The following is an 18,290-nucleotide window of genomic DNA, read 5'->3' as shown; positions in this document are numbered from 1 at the left end:
AAACAGCATGAAGTGCCTTAAATTCAGCAACTTTATAACGTCTAGTACATTTAAACTCAATCACTAAAAAGCTGATACAACACTTTCAGTGTATATCCAGCCTGTTACATAAAGAAAACCTCAACAAATTAACTTGTTTTGAAAAAATCAAGTCAGAAGTCAGGTTAGGTTCACAGAGTGCACATAATTTTCTCTTTCTAATCTTTGTTGTTGCATGCACATTTTCAATTTGATTAATTGACCTTACTCTTAATACTTAAGTTTTATATTTGGGGACTGTAATTGTAGTTCTATTGTTAGAATACAAGATTCGTTCTGTTCTAATCTTTCAACTCTGGCACAAGCATTTCCTTCGGGATTAATAGAGTTCTATCTTATCTTATTTTACACTTATTTGGTCTCCTTGGCAACCTTTACCCACTCGTCCCCTCCCATCTTTATCATGACTAGATTTAGTGAATGTCACTGTCATATTATAACTGGGGAAACTTATTATGGTAATTTCAGGCAGAAATAAACGAGAGAAAGCCAACATTGGTTTTTGCAAGACATTCCACAAAGATGAGAAACTAGAAACAGACTGCAAGACGGAAAACCAAAAAATCTGACAGAAATCCAGATGATCTATTGTTAATAATATTGCATCATCCCCCTCTAACCACACAAGGATGGATTTCCTCAAGAGGCAAAGACAACTAACTAAAAGAATGAGGCATTTTCTTTTAACTAAAACAAAACAAATTGTAGGATTTAAGAGTCTAATTCATTTGACTTATTTTCATTACATTAGGTTGCACTCCACACCCACTTATGTAATCACATCACACACACATTACACACACACCAAAGACATTGTCATATTAAATTACAGGAACCGTGCCATACATTTAATTTTGCATTCAAACGGATTGTGCCCTTGGAAAGTTAAGTGCATGTCATTTGGGATGTTGTTTGCTCAAGGATGGGTGCAGCTATGGAAGCAAAATCTTCGCGTCTAACAATTGTGTGGCATTTAATCCAAAGGAAGAATTAATTGTGGGTTTGAAGTTTGCATATAATTATGTACATACTTATTTTTTTCGCCACACTAGGATTGACAGATGAAAAGAAGAGATGGCACATCCATAAAGACATAAATGCATTACTATTATTATAATTATATATGATTATTATTATTGTTATTTTAGAGAATGATGCTCATTATTTATGAACTCTAACTCAAATCATTTCTCCTGCCAAATGTTTCTTTATAGCCATAAGTATGCCCTTGTGCACAAGTGTTATCAACTGCCTTCAAGGGAAAGAGGCTAATCAGGTTAGCTGGTGGTTTATATGCACTTAGCATCAGAGCTTTGCTACACTTCCAACAGTCCAGTGTGTGTCTGACGTGCCACTTTGTCGCTATTTGTATTATGAGGATGAAACAATGTGATTATATTGTTTGTCTTATTTGGCGAATAAAACCCTCTGTTATGTCTAGATGTCACCATGCAGTGTGTCAACACAAAACTGTGAAGCTGCATTTAAACACAACTGTGCTCCAGCTAACAATACGTCTGATTTCAAGCAAACATGTAAAATCTTTTATTTACCTGCAGACATGTTTTTTTGTGCATTGTACAATTGAATTGGAGATTTAATGAGGGTCGCTGGTTAAACAGACTAACAGAGGATCAAGAAACAAGAGAACCAACAAATCTTCAAAATACGGAGACCATAAAGCAGCCGTCACCATGGATATCAGGGCGTTCTATCCCCCCTGAAGTATGTCATTCTTGAAGATCATTCTGAGCTCCAGTGTGGATTTCAAGGACCTCTGCACCAGGAGCTCTGCACCTCCAATCCGCTCTGCAGAAATACTCTCAGGTCTGAGTCATACAAAGGGATTTGACATTCATTTGATGTGTTTTTATTAGAAAAATGTGAAATAAATTAACAAGTTTTATTAACTCTAAATGTTCTGTTACTTTCATGCAGAAGTACTTATTGCACTTGGAAATGTAAAAAATATATTCACTGCAGGCAAAAAATGTATTTAAAAAAGACAGAGAACTCCTGTCATTTAATCTAGAACAAACGAAAAGGCATTTAGAATAAGAAAAGTAGAGCAACATTGTGTTGGTTTTTCTTTGCTGAAAGCCTGAATATCTTTGTACAAGCTGTGGAAGAAATAAGCAATAAACATGCTGAGCACACGCATTTTAGAACACACGAATGAAATTAAAGTTTATGAAATCATCCCGCCCTCCTTCTCTGGGGTTTTCTCCACGGAGAAGCACCAGGATGAAAAGCCTCAAGCGGCTGGTGACGGTGGCCCGAGAGGTCGACACAATCTAACGCTTGTTTGATCATCCCCATCACCGGGTCTCTCTCTGAAAGGGTACATCATAAAAACCCCACCAAAGAGCTCAGTGGTTCTTCTCGCCAGCACAGCAATTACACCACCAGTGGTTGACTTAATTTAACTGGTGGGGGGAAAAGCCCAATCATTTCTTTAAACACGTTGCTATTTAAACCAACGTCTAGTTCACATTGAATAAAGTCAACTCATTATCTAAGTAAAAATAAGGAATTTTACCTCTTTGACCTGCAAGCAGAAGCCATTGCTGCACCGTTGACAGGGAATCTGTCTGCAGGATCTGACAAAGAAGCTCAAAAAAAACCTTGGGACTATCGCAACCTTATCTTGCACACCACATCAATTTCTATCCTTGATACTATTGACTTTTTCAAGACTGGAGGAGCGCAACATCGGTTTCACCAGTTTCACCATGAGTTGTTGATCGTGAAAGGTCTTAGCATACATCAGGCGTTGGGATTCGAGTCTGCGTTGGTAAGAGTTTGTGGATGGAGGGAGGACAAAATGTTCCTCCGGTCGAGCCTGAAATGATATTGACACAGCTACCTCATTTAAAAAACATCTTGTATAAGGTAGAAAGAGACAACACGGATCACACAATTGACAACACTAGAAAAACCCCTGAAACAATAGATTGTGGGACCTCTGAGATTCAACCTTACATACATCTTCTTTGTCCTTTTGTGCTTGAGGAGACAAACAGACTTTTGCGGCGAGGTCTTTCAGTTCATCCCTCCAGGCTTCTGAAAATTGAGCTCCTGAAAAAAAGAGCAAAAATCACTCCCGTTATTCTGATGCTCAATTTCACCTTTTGAAGGCCGAGTTTTCCTAAAAAAGTAATAAAAAGCTGTGCGCAGCGTGTGTCACACTGAAACATAGCTGATTTATTCTTGTCACTGCCATAAAGATTCTGACGGAGCGGAAGAGCTGAGGCTGGATTAGTTGCTTTCCTGAGGACTTGGCTCCTCAGAAGTGGATGAGGAAACAATGATGAGGTGACAAACCCATCATGGCTCACCATGCAGACGGGCCTTCCGTTGAGACCTGTGGGATTATTCACACAAACAATTTAAGGAAATGGGACCTGTAGAACGGAAGATGTTGACTTCATGAAAACCTCGGGGAATGAGACCACAATAATGCTGTGGTCTCATTCATAGTCTACATTGAAAACACTCATTTTGTGCTGGCAGCATTAAAAGCTTTATGTGATAAATAAAGAAAAGATCTGAGACACGGAGCGCCATGTTTCCAGTTGCTTCCAATTTCTATGTTGAGCCAAACTAATCCCCTCCTATAGTGCAATCATGCCAAACTGAGCAAAAAGCAGCTCTAGCCAAATACTTTAAAATATGCTCAAAACACTCACAGACATCTGAATGGAATAGATTCATTCAAAAACATTTTTTATTCCTGAAATTTAGGGAAGTAAAGACTATGGCAGGATTTTTATGTAAATTTCATGTAAAAAGAAAAACATTTAATAATAAATGACGCATACAATGCATTTGGCTGTTTGCTCACCTTGAATATGTTTAACCCTGTTGGGATGAGTGGCATGACGTGCTAAACAAAACAAATCCTAACAATGAGCAAGAGATAGAGCGACTCAATGTTGAATTTACTCCAAAGATAACTCTGCATTTCAAGTTTGATCAAGAAATGCTTGTTTCTAAGAGAATAACTAATTCGCTAACTTCTAAGGAAACCTTACCTCAGAAAACCTCCTGCAGCTGAAATCCATTGGTACTTTATGTGCTGGGTTACCTTTGTTGGCATTACCGTGTCATTATGCATTACCGAGTACCGTGTCATTATGCATTACCGTGTATTTATTCATTTATTTATTATGAAATGCAGTGTCATTATGCATTACCGTGTATTTATTCATTTATTTATCATGAAATGCAGTGTCATTATGCATTACCGTGTATTTGGTCATTTATTTAATTTTGACTAAAACGGCATTCCATAGTGAAGTGGCAATCAGCCACCTCAAACTTTGCCGCAAATAATTATTAATTAAATCAATGTTGAGACCTTCTATGTACAAGACATGTGTTTGCTGTTGGACAGTCAGTGGGGGGATCATGTTCTTTTAACGTCATTAGTAACTTGTAATATCTGAAATAAAACAGACTTGTCCGGACCAAACAGTGTTTATTCCCCTTTCTTATTTTTTCTTGAAGGATGCTCTGTCTTTGTAGCTGATAGAACTTGCAATTGTGGTGTGTGCACCGTGTTACAGATCTTCAATTGTTTGGAGGCATGCATGCTCAAAGACCCACTTTCGCAAGATAGCTTTGTTTTTTTATACTGCCCACAGCTGACTACTCACATGGATGATGCATCGCAGCTGATGCTCGGAGGTTAAGTTATTCTGCCACTTGTTATTGTGCATCAAAGTCCCATTTATTTATCAAAGAATAGCTTTCTTAGTGTCTTTTCTAATTTCCATCTACTGGACTTATTCATCTTATACACTAGTACTATTAAGCGTTGCTGTACGTGTAGTTTTAGATGAAAGCAAACCCACTTACAGCGGGGTCATCAGATCAAAATTCGTAATTAGATAATGATCTAGAAACCTGAAATTATCTCTCATGACATTAAAATTGTTGCTTTAATTGCTGTTCGGTGTAATTGCAGTTGGCTGTAATTGCTATGAAGAGATTTCTAGGATCGAGGCTCAGACCAGACTCAGACAAAGATAAAATATGTGTGTGAATTTTGTATGAATCTGTTGACATTTGTAACAACCTAAAATCAAACCAAACCAAACCAAAATGTCACCATAGAATCATCAACTGTGTGTTGTCAAAACGTAAATCAAGCATTTTTTTAGCTTGTCCCTTTATTACACAGCAGTGAGTGGACACAGAGATAAAGTGTATTTAAGTAGTCCTCCGGAGAGCATTATAAGTGATAATTAGGTGTTTATCAGCTCATTCATGTGGAACCATTGCTTTCATCTCAAACTGATCATATTATATAGAATGTTTCACTCTTCATTTGATTTGCGAGCCCTTAAAGTAGAAACTTCACAGCAAATCAACCAACTAATTACATTATTTGAGAAAAAAAATTAGAAACAATAATAATAGTAGTATATTTGATATCAAACATTTTAGCATTTTAGGTTCCAAATTCTGTGATTTATCATCTACATTTTAGTTTTCTTAGTTTTTCCATTTGTGGCACTTCTGCTTTCATCCATTTATTTTGTTATCTTTTGAAGTGCCCTAAAAGGATTTTCTTCTTTTATGTTGAGGGTGGCTGAGGTTGTATCTCTTTATTTAACTATAAGGTCCAAAATTGTATACCAAATGTCCTTATCCTTTGTAAACTCTCTTCAAAAAAGTTCAATCCTTTTGAGTCTCTTTTAGTTTTGTGACTTTTATTCTTATTCATACTTTTATTTTTTACAGCTCTAAAGTATACCTGAAGACATTAGCAAATGCTTCTTCTGCATCTGGAATGTGAATCAGCTTGAATATATTTGAGGTTTGCCTGATGTCATCCCCGCCCCGAAAAAGAAACAAAGCAGATCAGGACTTATGACACCAGAGATACTGTCTTTCTTTCATGCACAGATTAGGGGTAAGTAATGTATGATCTACTTTTAATAAAGATCTGTTAATATCTTCGAACATTACTGGGAGGATTCCAAGGCTTGATTTTTAAATTATTTACTGTTGCACATTTTCACATGAATTCTTGCTCAACATAATTTTGTTTTTTGAAACACAATTCCTTCTTTTTAATTGTCAGAAGAATGAAGTCCCAGTTAAGGGGATTCACCACAACTGAGCATCGCCTCCATAGGAGCAGAGGGGAGAGCTCAGGCTCTCCTTCTATTTCCAGTTTTGTCCCGTAGTCCTTTCACAAAATCCTCATCAATATCATCGTCCTCAGCTCCTTTCACCTCGAACAGCCTGATTGAGATTTGTCCGGATTTGCTCTCTCTTTCTTGTCTCTCTTTCTTATTGTCCATAACTCCTTGGAGCAGATGTTCAATTGTGTGTTCTGCTTTTGTATTGTTGTCGTTTCAGACTTTTACCAAATTTGTTTGGGTGCTGTGTCATTGTTTTGCAAAATCAATTAATTTACGCAGCTGTTTAACAATGTTTGCATAGGATTTTCCCTTTTTAATGTTATTATTTAACCCGAGGGTAATCGGGTGCTTGTGTTGTACTGCCACCCCCCCGTGCTGAGACACCCTTACTCATTAATTGACTCCGAAATTGCGAATAGATTAGAAATGCTTTTTGAGCTCCTTAACATCCCTCAAAAAGGAAAAGAAAATGATACATGTAGTGATTGCAGCAGCACTTACAGCACTGCAGACTGAACGCGGATTCAAATGCAAATGGTCCTTTCTGATTGGAGCTCCTGTAGCATTTTCTGCTCGGTGTGAGATCTTCCTTTTCATACTGGAGACCACGCGGATCAAATCCCCAACTTTCACACATTCATGTTTGGATCTGGAAGGAGCCGGTTAGGTTATTAGCAGGTACACAAATGTAATTATTAATATGAATACAGTAACATGCGTCACAAGGCCATTATGGGTACCTGCATGTAATAAGGGGCCAGTTTTGTGTTTAAAACCAAATCTCACTCACTGGAGATTTGAACCTCTGATGGGATTTGGAAAGGATTAAACCATTTTAGGTCAATTTAGGGCTGTCTCTTTCACAAAATGTAGGACCTTTGTGAATATGTCGGAGTTGAGTGTGGCTCTCAATCCGTAATCGTATTTTAGACAAGAAAATGCTGATGTCTGCAATTTTTTTGGAACATATTAATTTACAGTATATTGTTATTTGAATTCAGAAGAGTTTGCAGCCTTCTTTATAACTTGTTTCTATTGTCCTTGTATTTCCACCATCTGGTTTTAATTCTTTTACCTCTTTTCTGACTCATTAGAAGCAATTCAGTGAAGGGCTGATGTTTTTTGGTCCTAACCAGTGAAAGATTTTAAAATGAACTGTATTAGGAAACTTCCAACAACAACTTTTAAACTTTTAGCTGCAGCTCTTTATTTGCATAACTCCAAACGGCTTATTGGCGTCAACGCATGCTCCGCTGTCTGCCTCACATAGATACGTTGTCACCAAGTGAAATGTTGGGCTTCATGTCTCTTTGGTGTTGAACCGACAGCTAACAAAGCTCCCGCCTTGTTCTCCTTCTTTATATTCATGTTTTCATGGTTACGAATCTCTCAATTAACTGTTGTTTTGAATGTAGAAAGGCTGCCCTGCGGTATTTTTGGTTGTTTATTTAAAGCTTATCGGGCTCGAACATAAATACAGCTCTAGGAATTTTCTTCCAATCTCAAGCAGGGGAAAACCAAGGTTAAGGTCTCCCTATTGCACCCTGACCCATGTGGTCTCTTTGAAAACATGGCGGCAGGGTAAGAGACAAGACGGTGCTTACAGTCTGCAGATATCTCAACCTCTATCGGATGAAACCAAAGTTTCCTGTAATCTAACCCCTTAATGTTGGCAACTTGGCTTCCCTCGCGCTCATCTTTAATCTCGGCCTAACAGTTTGATCTCAACTGCTGCAACGCAATAGCACTGAAAAGGTGGAAATGATACTAGGGCGCCTGATGAAAAGTCATAGTGTGGTATGCGATACAATGTGTGAATATTTTGTTTCATAGAAAACATGTTGTTAAAGAAACAAAGGTCAGGTCAGGTTATAACAATTTCTTGATTCATAGTACAGTGTGAAATACAACTCTCAAAAAAAGGTATATGAAAAACATAATAATTTGTCACGAAAATGTCACATTGGAGGAAATACTCCTCCAATTTGATTCCTTGATTCCCCTTCACAATAAAAGTGTTAGTGCATTACCTGTGCAGATTAAAGTAAATTAACAACCATAAGCATACATCCCACTAACGTATCACACGATGTACGACTGTCAGGATCCACTTCGTCCTCTAGTCCACGCACACGCACACACACACACACACGCGGGCGCGCGCGCTCACGCACACGCAGCAACAGTTGCAGGAGCCAAACAGCCAGCTGATGAATGAAGGAGGCAGAGCACCCCGCGGACACACTCAGCTCACAACCTTCACACAAGCGAGTCCCTTTTTTTTAGTTCTTTCGCCCCCCGGCCGGAGAGCGGCTTGTTTCGGGCGGCTGGTGGTGCTGCTGGTTGTGGGGGGAGGAGGAGGAAGAGGAGGAGGAGGAGGAGGAGGAGGAGGAGGAGGGATGGCGGCGGCTTCGACGGATTCGGGACAAGGATCCACCAAGATCACCCCCGAGGCGTTACGCGAGATGCTCCAGCGGTACAACCTGAGCCGCCAGGAGTTCATCAACACGTACCAGATCCAGCCGCTCGTCTACATCCCCGAGCTGCCGTACAGCGCCAAGACCACCTTCGTCATCATGTACATGCTCATTTTCCTTCTGGCTCTGGCTGGAAATAGTTTGGTTATCTACATAGTTTTGAAGAAACGCGCGATCCAGACGGCCACCGATATCTTCATCTGCTCCCTGGCGGTCAGCGACCTGCTCATCACTTTCTTCTGCATCCCCTTCACCTTGCTGCAAAACGTCTCGTCCGAGTGGTTCGGAGGTGAGTTTTTAAAACCATTCGTCACTTTTTCAGACGAGTAAGAAGCATTATGTTAATTGGAATAGTGATTGGAATAATAAGGAAATAAGGCGCATTTAAACGTTTTATTCTGTTATTTGCTTTTGGGACTTTTGGCATAATGACGCGCGCGCTATAAACATTGGAGAGAAGTGTGAGGGAATGGCTAAACACTCGAGGACTGGTTGTCTCAGTGCTTGTCTCACTTGTTGTCTCAGTGCTTGTCTCAGTCTATGTCTCAGTGCTTGTCTCAGTGGTTGTCTCACAGCTTGTCTCACTGCTTGTCTCACTGCTTGTCTCAGTGCTTGTCTCACTGTTTGTCTCAGTGGTTGTCTTGGTGTTTGTCTCAGTGATTGTCTCAGTGTTTGTCTCACTGATTGTCTCACTGCTTGTCTCACTGCTTGTCTCACTGCTTGTCTCAGGGTTTGTCTCACTGCTTGTCTCACTGCTTGTCTCAGTGTTTGTCTCAGTGATTGTCTCAGTGTTTGTCTCACTGATTGGCTCACTGCTTGTCTCAGGGTTTGTCTCAGTGATTGTCTCAGTGATTGTCTCAGTGTTTGTTTCACTGATTGTCTCACTGCTTGTCTCAGGGTTTGTCTCACTGTTTGTCTCAGTGATTGTCTCAGTGTTTGTCTCACTGATTGTCTCACTGCTTGTCTCAGGGTTTGTCTCACTGCTTGTCTCACTGCTTGTCTCAGGGTTTGTCTCACTGCTTGTCTCACTGTTTGTCTCAGTGTTTGTCTCAGTGTTTGTTTCACTGATTGTCTCACTGCTTGTCTCAGGGTTTGTCTCACTGTTTGTCTCAGTGATTGTCTCACTGCTTGTCTCACTGCTTGTCTCAGGGTTTGTCTCACTGCTTGTCTCACTGTTTGTCTCAGTGTTTGTCTCAGTGTTTGTCTCAGTGTTTGTCTCACTGCTTGTCTCAGGGTTTGTCTCACTGCTTGTCTCAGTGTTTGTCTCAGTGTTTGTCTCTTCAAACAAGCAGAGACATGTGCTAATATCGTTGGCCGTACAGTAATCATAAAAAACATCGATCCCTGACGTTTGCTACTGCAAGAGCTAAATAACAAATCGATGCCTCTGGGCATCACAAAATTATATAGATACATTCATTGTAGATATAAAATAGAATATTTAATACAAATATTATACATATACATATTATATCATACAAAAAGCATAGCATATGATTACAAATTGTGAGGAGTTTGAGGGACATACGTGTATTGTATATCTGTGTGTGTATCAATAGATGCAGTGATGATTGCATCATTTAGCGGACATTATTAGTCTGTTTTATGTATTATTTAGTTGCAGTTTGTGGTGCTTAGGTCAAACGTTGCACAGGGTAGAGGTAAAAAAAAGAGTCAAAACAGTCAATGCGATAAAAAAAGAATCATCAGAGGTATCAATACATACTTTCAATACCCTTATTTAAGTTGCAGTCAAATTACCGTGTAATTAATTCTTACTTTTTCTGAATCATGTCATGCGGATTCCTTACAAAATCGTCACTATTTCTCAGACCACTCAACACGCCTCATTGAAATGTAACAAGATTCAACGTATCGTAGCATTCGAAGGCCAGCTCAAAGCACGCACTCCTATTTAAAAACAGTCCCATTTAGTTAAGGGATCACAGCAGACGTCATCATACTACTGTGCTGTTTTTTTTCTTTCTCCCGGGTCTCGACCCAGTGCTTCATTAGTTGTAACATTCAGTATGTGTGTTCACGAGTAATAAGAAATTGGTTGTGTCATTTAAACGAAGCCGAAGATGAGGAGGAGGAGGAGGAGCTCGCCGCGGCTCCCAGTCTCAACCAAAAGAAATGCACTGCTCTCTCATTAAAATATCTGCGTTTCTCAGTTCCCTGTTGTTTTACCCATCTGTTTTTCTTGCAGGGGTTTTGGTTTGCAAGGCAGTTCCCTTTGTGCAGACCACAGCCATAGTGACCGGCATCCTCACGATGACCTGCATTGCCGTTGAGAGATACCAGGGCATTGTCTTCCCGCTGAAGATGAGGAGACAGTACTCGTCGAAAAGAGCATACAATATGCTAGGTATTCCATGATTGGCTCCCTTTTTGTGCTTTTAAAAGTGGATGTATGCTCTGTGTTGAAGGGGTCCTTTGTCCTGGGAGGAAGTAAAAGGCACTTCCGATTCATTAAAATATTATACATCCAGCGTTTTTTGTACCTGCATGACGCAGGTTTAATTAGCGATTAGATGATAAGTGAGATTGAAGCTAGAATTATACTTTTCTTTCAATCATTTTATTTTTACTTAACAAAGGTTAAACGCATGTTGCACTCAAAATGAATAGTACATAACTGCTAGATATATGTGCAAGCAGACAGAAATTGAGTAAATAACAAATAAAACAAGCAACAAAAAACACACGTTTTTTGTTCAATATCTTGAACTTAACTCTTTCGGGAACCCATAGAATCTCAAATCACATTGCTTTCATCAACTTTTTTTTCAGCCTGTGAATTTTATACTCACAATGCATCATGCTGTGTTAAAGAAAACAAGAAAAATAGATATGAGCGAGTAATTCATATTGTGGACTTTTCCATTCACTGGTTCACTTTGAACACAAGGTTACGAAACCTCTTTGGGTGATGTCGGCATAGTCCTCGCTGATAAAATGAATAACCGGGTTCCGAACAGAGAATAAGGCCCTCATGTTTCCTTGGAGAACATATGTGCACCTCTCCAATGGAAGCAGTTATATAAAGCCAACGTGCAACATGTAGTTTTGTGCCATCTAGTCGATGCTGTGCACAGAACCACAGGAGGTTCTCTCAGACCTGTTTAACATTGGCATTGTAGGGGATTAAGCGCAATAGGACACTATTATGGAGGGTAATGGTTACCAACTTCAACCCAAAATTTGAACCGAGTAACTGCCCACAGGGACACGCTGCTCACACCACGGAGCAGTTGCCATCATACTTGATCCAGCAATTTCGGGTAGTTTTTAATTTATGTTTTATCATACACTCAACGTCTGATTGGTTCATCCAATCTCCGGTTAGCGGAACGGAGCCGGAGGTGAGTGCAGCCCTGCCAGACAAAACAGAAAATGAATCAAAACAAAACCTGTGCATATTCTCTGAGGTGCAGAAGTAGAAGCATATTCCTGCCCTAATCCCTCTCATAGCAAGGGAGGTGTGAAGGAAAGCAGCATAAAAGGAATGGCTGAAAGGCTCCAAAGAGCTGCTGCAGGATTTGGCAATGATTCGTTGCCTCATGGTTATATTTCAAAATTCAGCCCCAATATGCCTGTTATATAGGGTTCAGGTTCATTTTCATAAATGATTTACTGTTTCAATTATTCTGGATGGTAAAGTGAACTGTTGAACTAAACCTTACTCTCCTTGACAAAAACAATGAATAATATTAGGTCTTAGGTGTTTCCTCCTCTAAAACATTCTTTGATTTATGGTGGTATGTTTAGTAAGTGTCATGGATAGTGCTAATATTTCTGATAAACAATGACTGAAAGAAGGTCCATTCATGTAGAATGCTGGCAGTGTTGGAGTGGAAAACAACTAAATGTGAGTAACCTTCCGCAGCATGGATGCAGCTTGTTATTCATGAGGAAAAACGTTTATTTCTGCAGCAGATGCTGTGACTCGTGTTTGGCATTAATCACAGGCAGGCTTCTCTTTGAATATACCGACCAACTACTGTTTCAAACTGATTAGTGTTGAAACCAAGCGATTGTACCTCTTAACTGTCTTCCTTGTAGGGTTGGTGTGGATCGCTTCAGTGATAGTGGGGTCCCCAATGCTGTTTGTGCAACAACTAGAGGTAAGCACTGCTTTCATGAAGTCAAAACGTATTCAGCAAAGAAGATTGGCCATTGGCTCCATATCAGTTCAACATCTCACTCTAAACATTTTAGGATTGTTCATTGTGATTTGCTTTTAAAGATGTTAATGTCATGGACTGTCATGGATTCACATAGCTAGTGAAAAAAAAAGAGTCGTAGATTTCCGTCAGGACGCCGTTCTTTACACTCTTGCCGTGACCTCTGCCCTCACGTTCACGTCTGAGTTAACCAACCAGCCCATGCCAAGGTTTCCTTAAACCTGTCAAATCTTTGCTTCTAAACGCAGGAAATAATCTCCTCTTTGATGCTGTTGTCAGTTTGCATTTGCAGCACATTCAGAAGCCGCCCTCGTCCATCCCGTTCACCTCCCGCCGGCATCACGGTCATGCTTCTCATTCATCATCGGATCGCAGCAACCCTTCATCATCAGAACATCTTCTTGTTTGAAGATGGTTGCAACAATCAAAAGGGCAGCACAATGTGCAGGAGGACGCAGACTCGGAAAAAGGGAAGACACGCTGACCTGTTGCAGAGAATGAGGAAGGATTAACGGGTGTGATCCAGCTGACGGAGGCACAAGTGGTGGGAAGTGGGTGACTGGTGAAGCGATGCACGGCTCGGGGGGGACGGCAGGGTGGCAGGGTGGCAGTGTGGCAGGCAGGCACACTGGCACAGAACCCCCCCGATGATCAAGAAGCGCATCACGGGAACAAAACTCGAAGGCATGGTTCAAGCGGCCAAGGAAATCAAATCACCGCGGTAACCGAGCCTGGCGCTAGATGTGTTGCCGGGGTAGAAATGCTGCGAGTCCGGCACACAAACACACACGCACGCACACGCACTGACACGGAAAGATAACATGCCACGCGGCGGGAGAAGCGAAGACAGAATATCACAAAGGAGCCCCACTGAGGCACAGCCATGGCCGTGGAAGCAGTGGGCACTGGTTTGTGTTCTCTGGGCTGGTGAAGTGATGCTGATGCTGTGGTTTGGCAGAGATTTGAATCCCACAGCAGATTCTGTACACATCTTTCCTGTTAATTGGAAAAACTCTGGACAGATGGCACAGATGGGCGGTCAATTAATTATTATATATATATATATATTTTATATACCGTTGGTCTGTACCCGTGGTTGGGTGCGCCACCAGGTGAAAATACAACACAAGTATTAGAAATGTCATGTTGCACTTCGGTATTTCTATTGTAGAGTTTTCAGTTTCTAAAACCATCCGAGATATCATAGGAATATTATACAAGGCTTAAGAGGATTGAAGTTAGACTGATTTTACTAATGAGGGAATGAGGAAGCAGGCCCACAAACAAAGCTCCGCCCCCCCTTCTGTCTATACACCAATTAATATGACTTCTTAATCAAGCCTCTGTGTACAAGACACGTATTACCTGGGCACCTACAGTTCTCTCTGATCTAAGTTATATGTAAATCTGAGAAGTATATTATTAATTTAAGAAAACAATCCAACACAAAATGACCCACCAGAGGTCACGTGATACTATTAGCAATGTGCAGATCCCAATCTCTTTTTGCAAATTTTTGTTTGCAATTTGTTTGTTTTTGGTCAAGCTTTGCAGTATGCATTGGCAATAATAATGGGAATAGTATGGGTTCTAAATCGCTGGTAATACTAGCAGTGGGTGAGTGATAAGCACAACAGTGGGGGGGGACTGCTGCCAATGGGAGATTAGGCACATCCCAATTGTGCGAAAATGCTGTGGGGAAAAAACCCATAAAAACATAAATTAACATTTGATAAAAATGCACCCGAGATTTGCCTCATAAATACCGACCTGTCTGTCAAATCTGCTTGATCCCCCCTGAATCATCTCTCCATCACTGAGAGCTTTTCTCCCTCCGTCTCTAAGGTGAAGTACGACTTCTTGTACGATCACCACCACGTGTGCTGCCAGGAGAGTTGGCGTTCTCTCACTCACAGGCAGGTGTACACCACCTTCATCATGGTGGCTCTTTTCCTGCTCCCGCTGGCAGCCATGCTCTTCCTATACACGCGCATTGCCATTGAGCTGTGGATCCGCAAGAGGGTTGGCGACTCGTCAGTCCTCAACACCATGAACCACAGGGAAATCAGTAAGATCTCCAGGTAACTGATCCATTTCAAACTCCTTGTTTATTCGTACCTCACTTAACGATGATTTTCACTGTGGGCTTTCACGCCCGGAGGCTGGGTCACACCCAGTGTGATGTGGACAGTGCTGGGAAAGTTGAACTATTTCAAAGTTCAGTTCACAAATTTTAAAATGAACTAGTTCAGTTCATAGTTCAAACTTCAAAATATTTGAACTAAGTTCACAGTTCCAACCAGTTCAGTTTTTTTCCATATGTTGCTGCAAGCTATTATTTTTCAAAATTATTGCCACAGCCCAGAACCACAGACATCAATTATTTGATCAGTTTTAACACTGAAGCTATGCATCAGATTTAATCTTCATATCCAATTTTGAATCCTTATCCAACCAGGGTTTACATTAGCATTGAGGGGACAGCATTTCCCTATTGTTGCTTTAATGTTGCTGTCCATTCACTCCACACTAGCAGCAGCTGCAGCGTTCACCCCTACAGTACATTCTCAAACACATGCTGCTTGAATGGTCTTTTTTAAATAAGGAATAAAAACACGACAGTTATCATTAAGGTGCAAAGGTGTTTGCAAATAAAGGTCAGATTCCTCCCATCCTCACCGACCTTGTCAGTAACTTCATAAAACTCTTTTAAATTATTATACGGCGCCTCTTTGCTACACGCAGCTGTCGCCTCCATGCATTTCTATTTTTTTTGATGACACATGCGCGGTGCGACACTGGTGGCTGGTGTTGGCAGATTGGGTGTTTTTTCCGCATCTTATTAAGGCGCGTTTACGGTGTGTTTTCTACGATGTTAACCTGAAAGAACGCGCCGTTCACAGGCACCAGAATGAACGAGTTCACAGTGACGTTCATCGGACATTAATACAGTACGTTCAGTTCACGTTCGGCCAAAATATGAACGAGTTCAATGAACACGTTCAGGCACAACACTGTATGTGGAGACTTAAAACTCCCTGTACGGTGCGGGTTCGTACGGCTCCGGACACAGGCACTGACACCAGTGTGGTGGGTTCCAATATTTTATTATTTTACTCGTTGCTCCTGCTCACTGGAACACGCTGCTCGCTCGGTCAGTCTCCTTTCCCCTCGCTCGCCTCACTGCCTTTTAAGTAGCGAGGGGACACACACACACACACACACGTTAGTCAGTCAATCAAATTGTTCTCACCTGGCACTGTTCCCTGAGCCGCTTCCCCTCTCCCACACCTGCAGCCGAGCTGAAACCACGCCCGCCACCACACTCCCGCTTCATGAATCATGTTTTCATATTCACAGATTCTGATATTTTCCATATTGACTGACACGTGCAATCGTTGGTGTTATTAAATGCACGCGCGTGTCAACAAGCCGACGTGTCCGCTGTGACCTTCTGCAGGAAAAAGAAGAGAGCCGTTAAAATGATGATCACCATTGTTCTGCTGTTCACCATTTGCTGGGCCCCGTTCCACACCGTCCACATGCTGTTTGAGTACCGTAAGTACAGCCGACGCCGACGTGGATGTGAATACAGCTAAGTTCATTCCAAGCATCTTCACAGTTGATCCGTTTACGTTTTCTCATCTCTGTGTGTGGGATTGTCCAGATGACCTGGAAGTCAAATACGACGGAGTCACGCTAAACATGATCATCGCCATCGTTCAGGCCATCGGCTTCTTCAACAGCTTCAACAACCCGATCGTGTACGCCTTCATGAACGAGAACTTCAAGAAGAGCTGCGTCTCCACCCTCTCCCGCTGCCTGCATAAGCCGAACCTGCAGCGCGGCGCGGTGGTGATGCCGAAAGTGAGCGTGCAGTTCATCAAGCCCCAGAGCAGAGAAGCCTTCCCGGAATCAGCCGAGGGAGACGGAGCCAACCAGCACTCGGCAGAGAAAGGGCCTTCAAGTTCGCTGCAGGGAAAGAGCATGATGGAAAGGAACGGGGAGAAGATCTCCACCATCCAAACAGACCTCGCGGGAAATAGCTCCTCTCAGGTCAAATGAGGACCGCCTCAACGCGCCCCTGCTTTTTGGCTGTCAATCAACAGCTGCGTCAGATGTGATTTTAAAACTCACAGTTGTGGTACAAAGAGTCAAAAGTTCTCTCTGTGCAGCCAGAGCCGTGCTGTTCATTCCGGGCGAGGAGAACTGCCAGATGGAAACGAGGGAATACCGAAAAGCGGTAGTCTTGCTGCCCTCGGGGCAATCGGGACCAGGTTTTAACACCATTAAATTTACCTGAATTAAATAATCAATTCTGTTCAGCGGTCTGTAAAATCCTCTGGACACCGTGTTCGACTCCTTCCCAAATGAAGCAGAAACTTCTGCCGATGCTGTTAAGACGTGCTGAGAGCTCATTGGAAAAGGACTCACCAGCAGGAGAGCCTTACGCCTTTTAATTAATTGCACTGTTAAATATGTTTAGATCAGCATGAAACTCAATGCAGTTTGGTTTCAATTCCACTTTAATAATGATGCTTTTCATCCTACATAACATTTGTATTGCTTTTGAAATCTTTTGGAGATCAGTGAAATATATAACCCACTTCACTGTAGGGGTCAAAACTCTTTAACCTTTGCAGTTAAACACCACAGCGCTTAGAGCCATCCAAACATCCAAGGATTGTATAGTTAATTCATTCCCATGTTTGTCAGATATGAGATCAATTCAATCACGACAAGAATCAAAGCATCGATCACTAAATATAAATAAACAGCTATTTTACTCAAACAGGAAGGAGTTGTCACATTATACACACAAAGGACAATGCTAGTTTTAATGTGTGCGCTATTTGTTGCTTTTAGATATTTTTGTAACCTCCTTATCTAGATGCAACTCCTGTGAACGTTATTTTGGTCTCTTGAGTCAGTAACTCTTTGTGGAATATGTTATAGTTCTGTAGAGTGGTCTATCAAACAATGGCAGTCATCATTGTACATGTTGTGTTTTATTGTCACTGGACTAGAATGTCATTGAGCTGCGTTGTCGGCTTGTGTTCCACGATTACTTCTTAAATAAAGTCATACTCCTGCTGGTGTATAAAATTCTGGTAAAGTCTGGTAAAATAACTTAGTCACTCATTTCTTTGTTCATATGAAATTTGTTGAAAACTGAGAAAAGCTCACTGGTCGCTAAACATTAGCTCACTTGTTAGAACAAGTGTTTATACCTAGTTGGTTTGAAAAGTCACTTCCAAAATGTTCACACAATTACTACAAGTACTACTCCATCAAGGAAAAAGAATATCCAGTCAATAACAAAAACAAGTTTTAATTTTTAAAAAAATCCCAGAAAGTGTGGGCATGTTGAAATAGTCAATAAGTTGTCATATGAGTATATATGGCATGTTTAAAAATGATAATAGTAAAAT

At 41.1% G+C, this 18,290-nt stretch overlaps 1 protein-coding gene across 1 annotated transcript; it reads left to right on the top strand.

Annotated features, from left to right (window-relative positions):
• The first annotated feature begins 8,409 nt into the window (after positions 1–8,409).
• qrfprb (pyroglutamylated RFamide peptide receptor b) lies at positions 8,410–18,128 on the top strand. Its single transcript, XM_037464042.2, has 6 exons — positions 8,410–8,960; positions 10,881–11,039; positions 12,737–12,798; positions 14,704–14,939; positions 16,319–16,416; positions 16,526–18,128. The coding sequence occupies exons 1-6, from the start codon at positions 8,594–8,596 to the stop codon at positions 16,921–16,923; spliced, it is 1,320 nt and encodes a 439-aa protein (XP_037319939.2). The 5' UTR covers positions 8,410–8,593; the 3' UTR covers positions 16,924–18,128.
• Positions 18,129–18,290: the final 162 nt, after the last annotated feature.

Source organism: Pungitius pungitius, chromosome 21 (assembly GCF_949316345.1).
Source record: "Pungitius pungitius chromosome 21, fPunPun2.1, whole genome shotgun sequence".
NCBI lineage: Eukaryota > Metazoa > Chordata > Actinopteri > Perciformes > Gasterosteidae > Pungitius > Pungitius pungitius.
The sequence above is the reverse complement of the archived record's forward strand: the minus strand, read 5'-3'. Positions and strand labels throughout refer to the sequence as shown.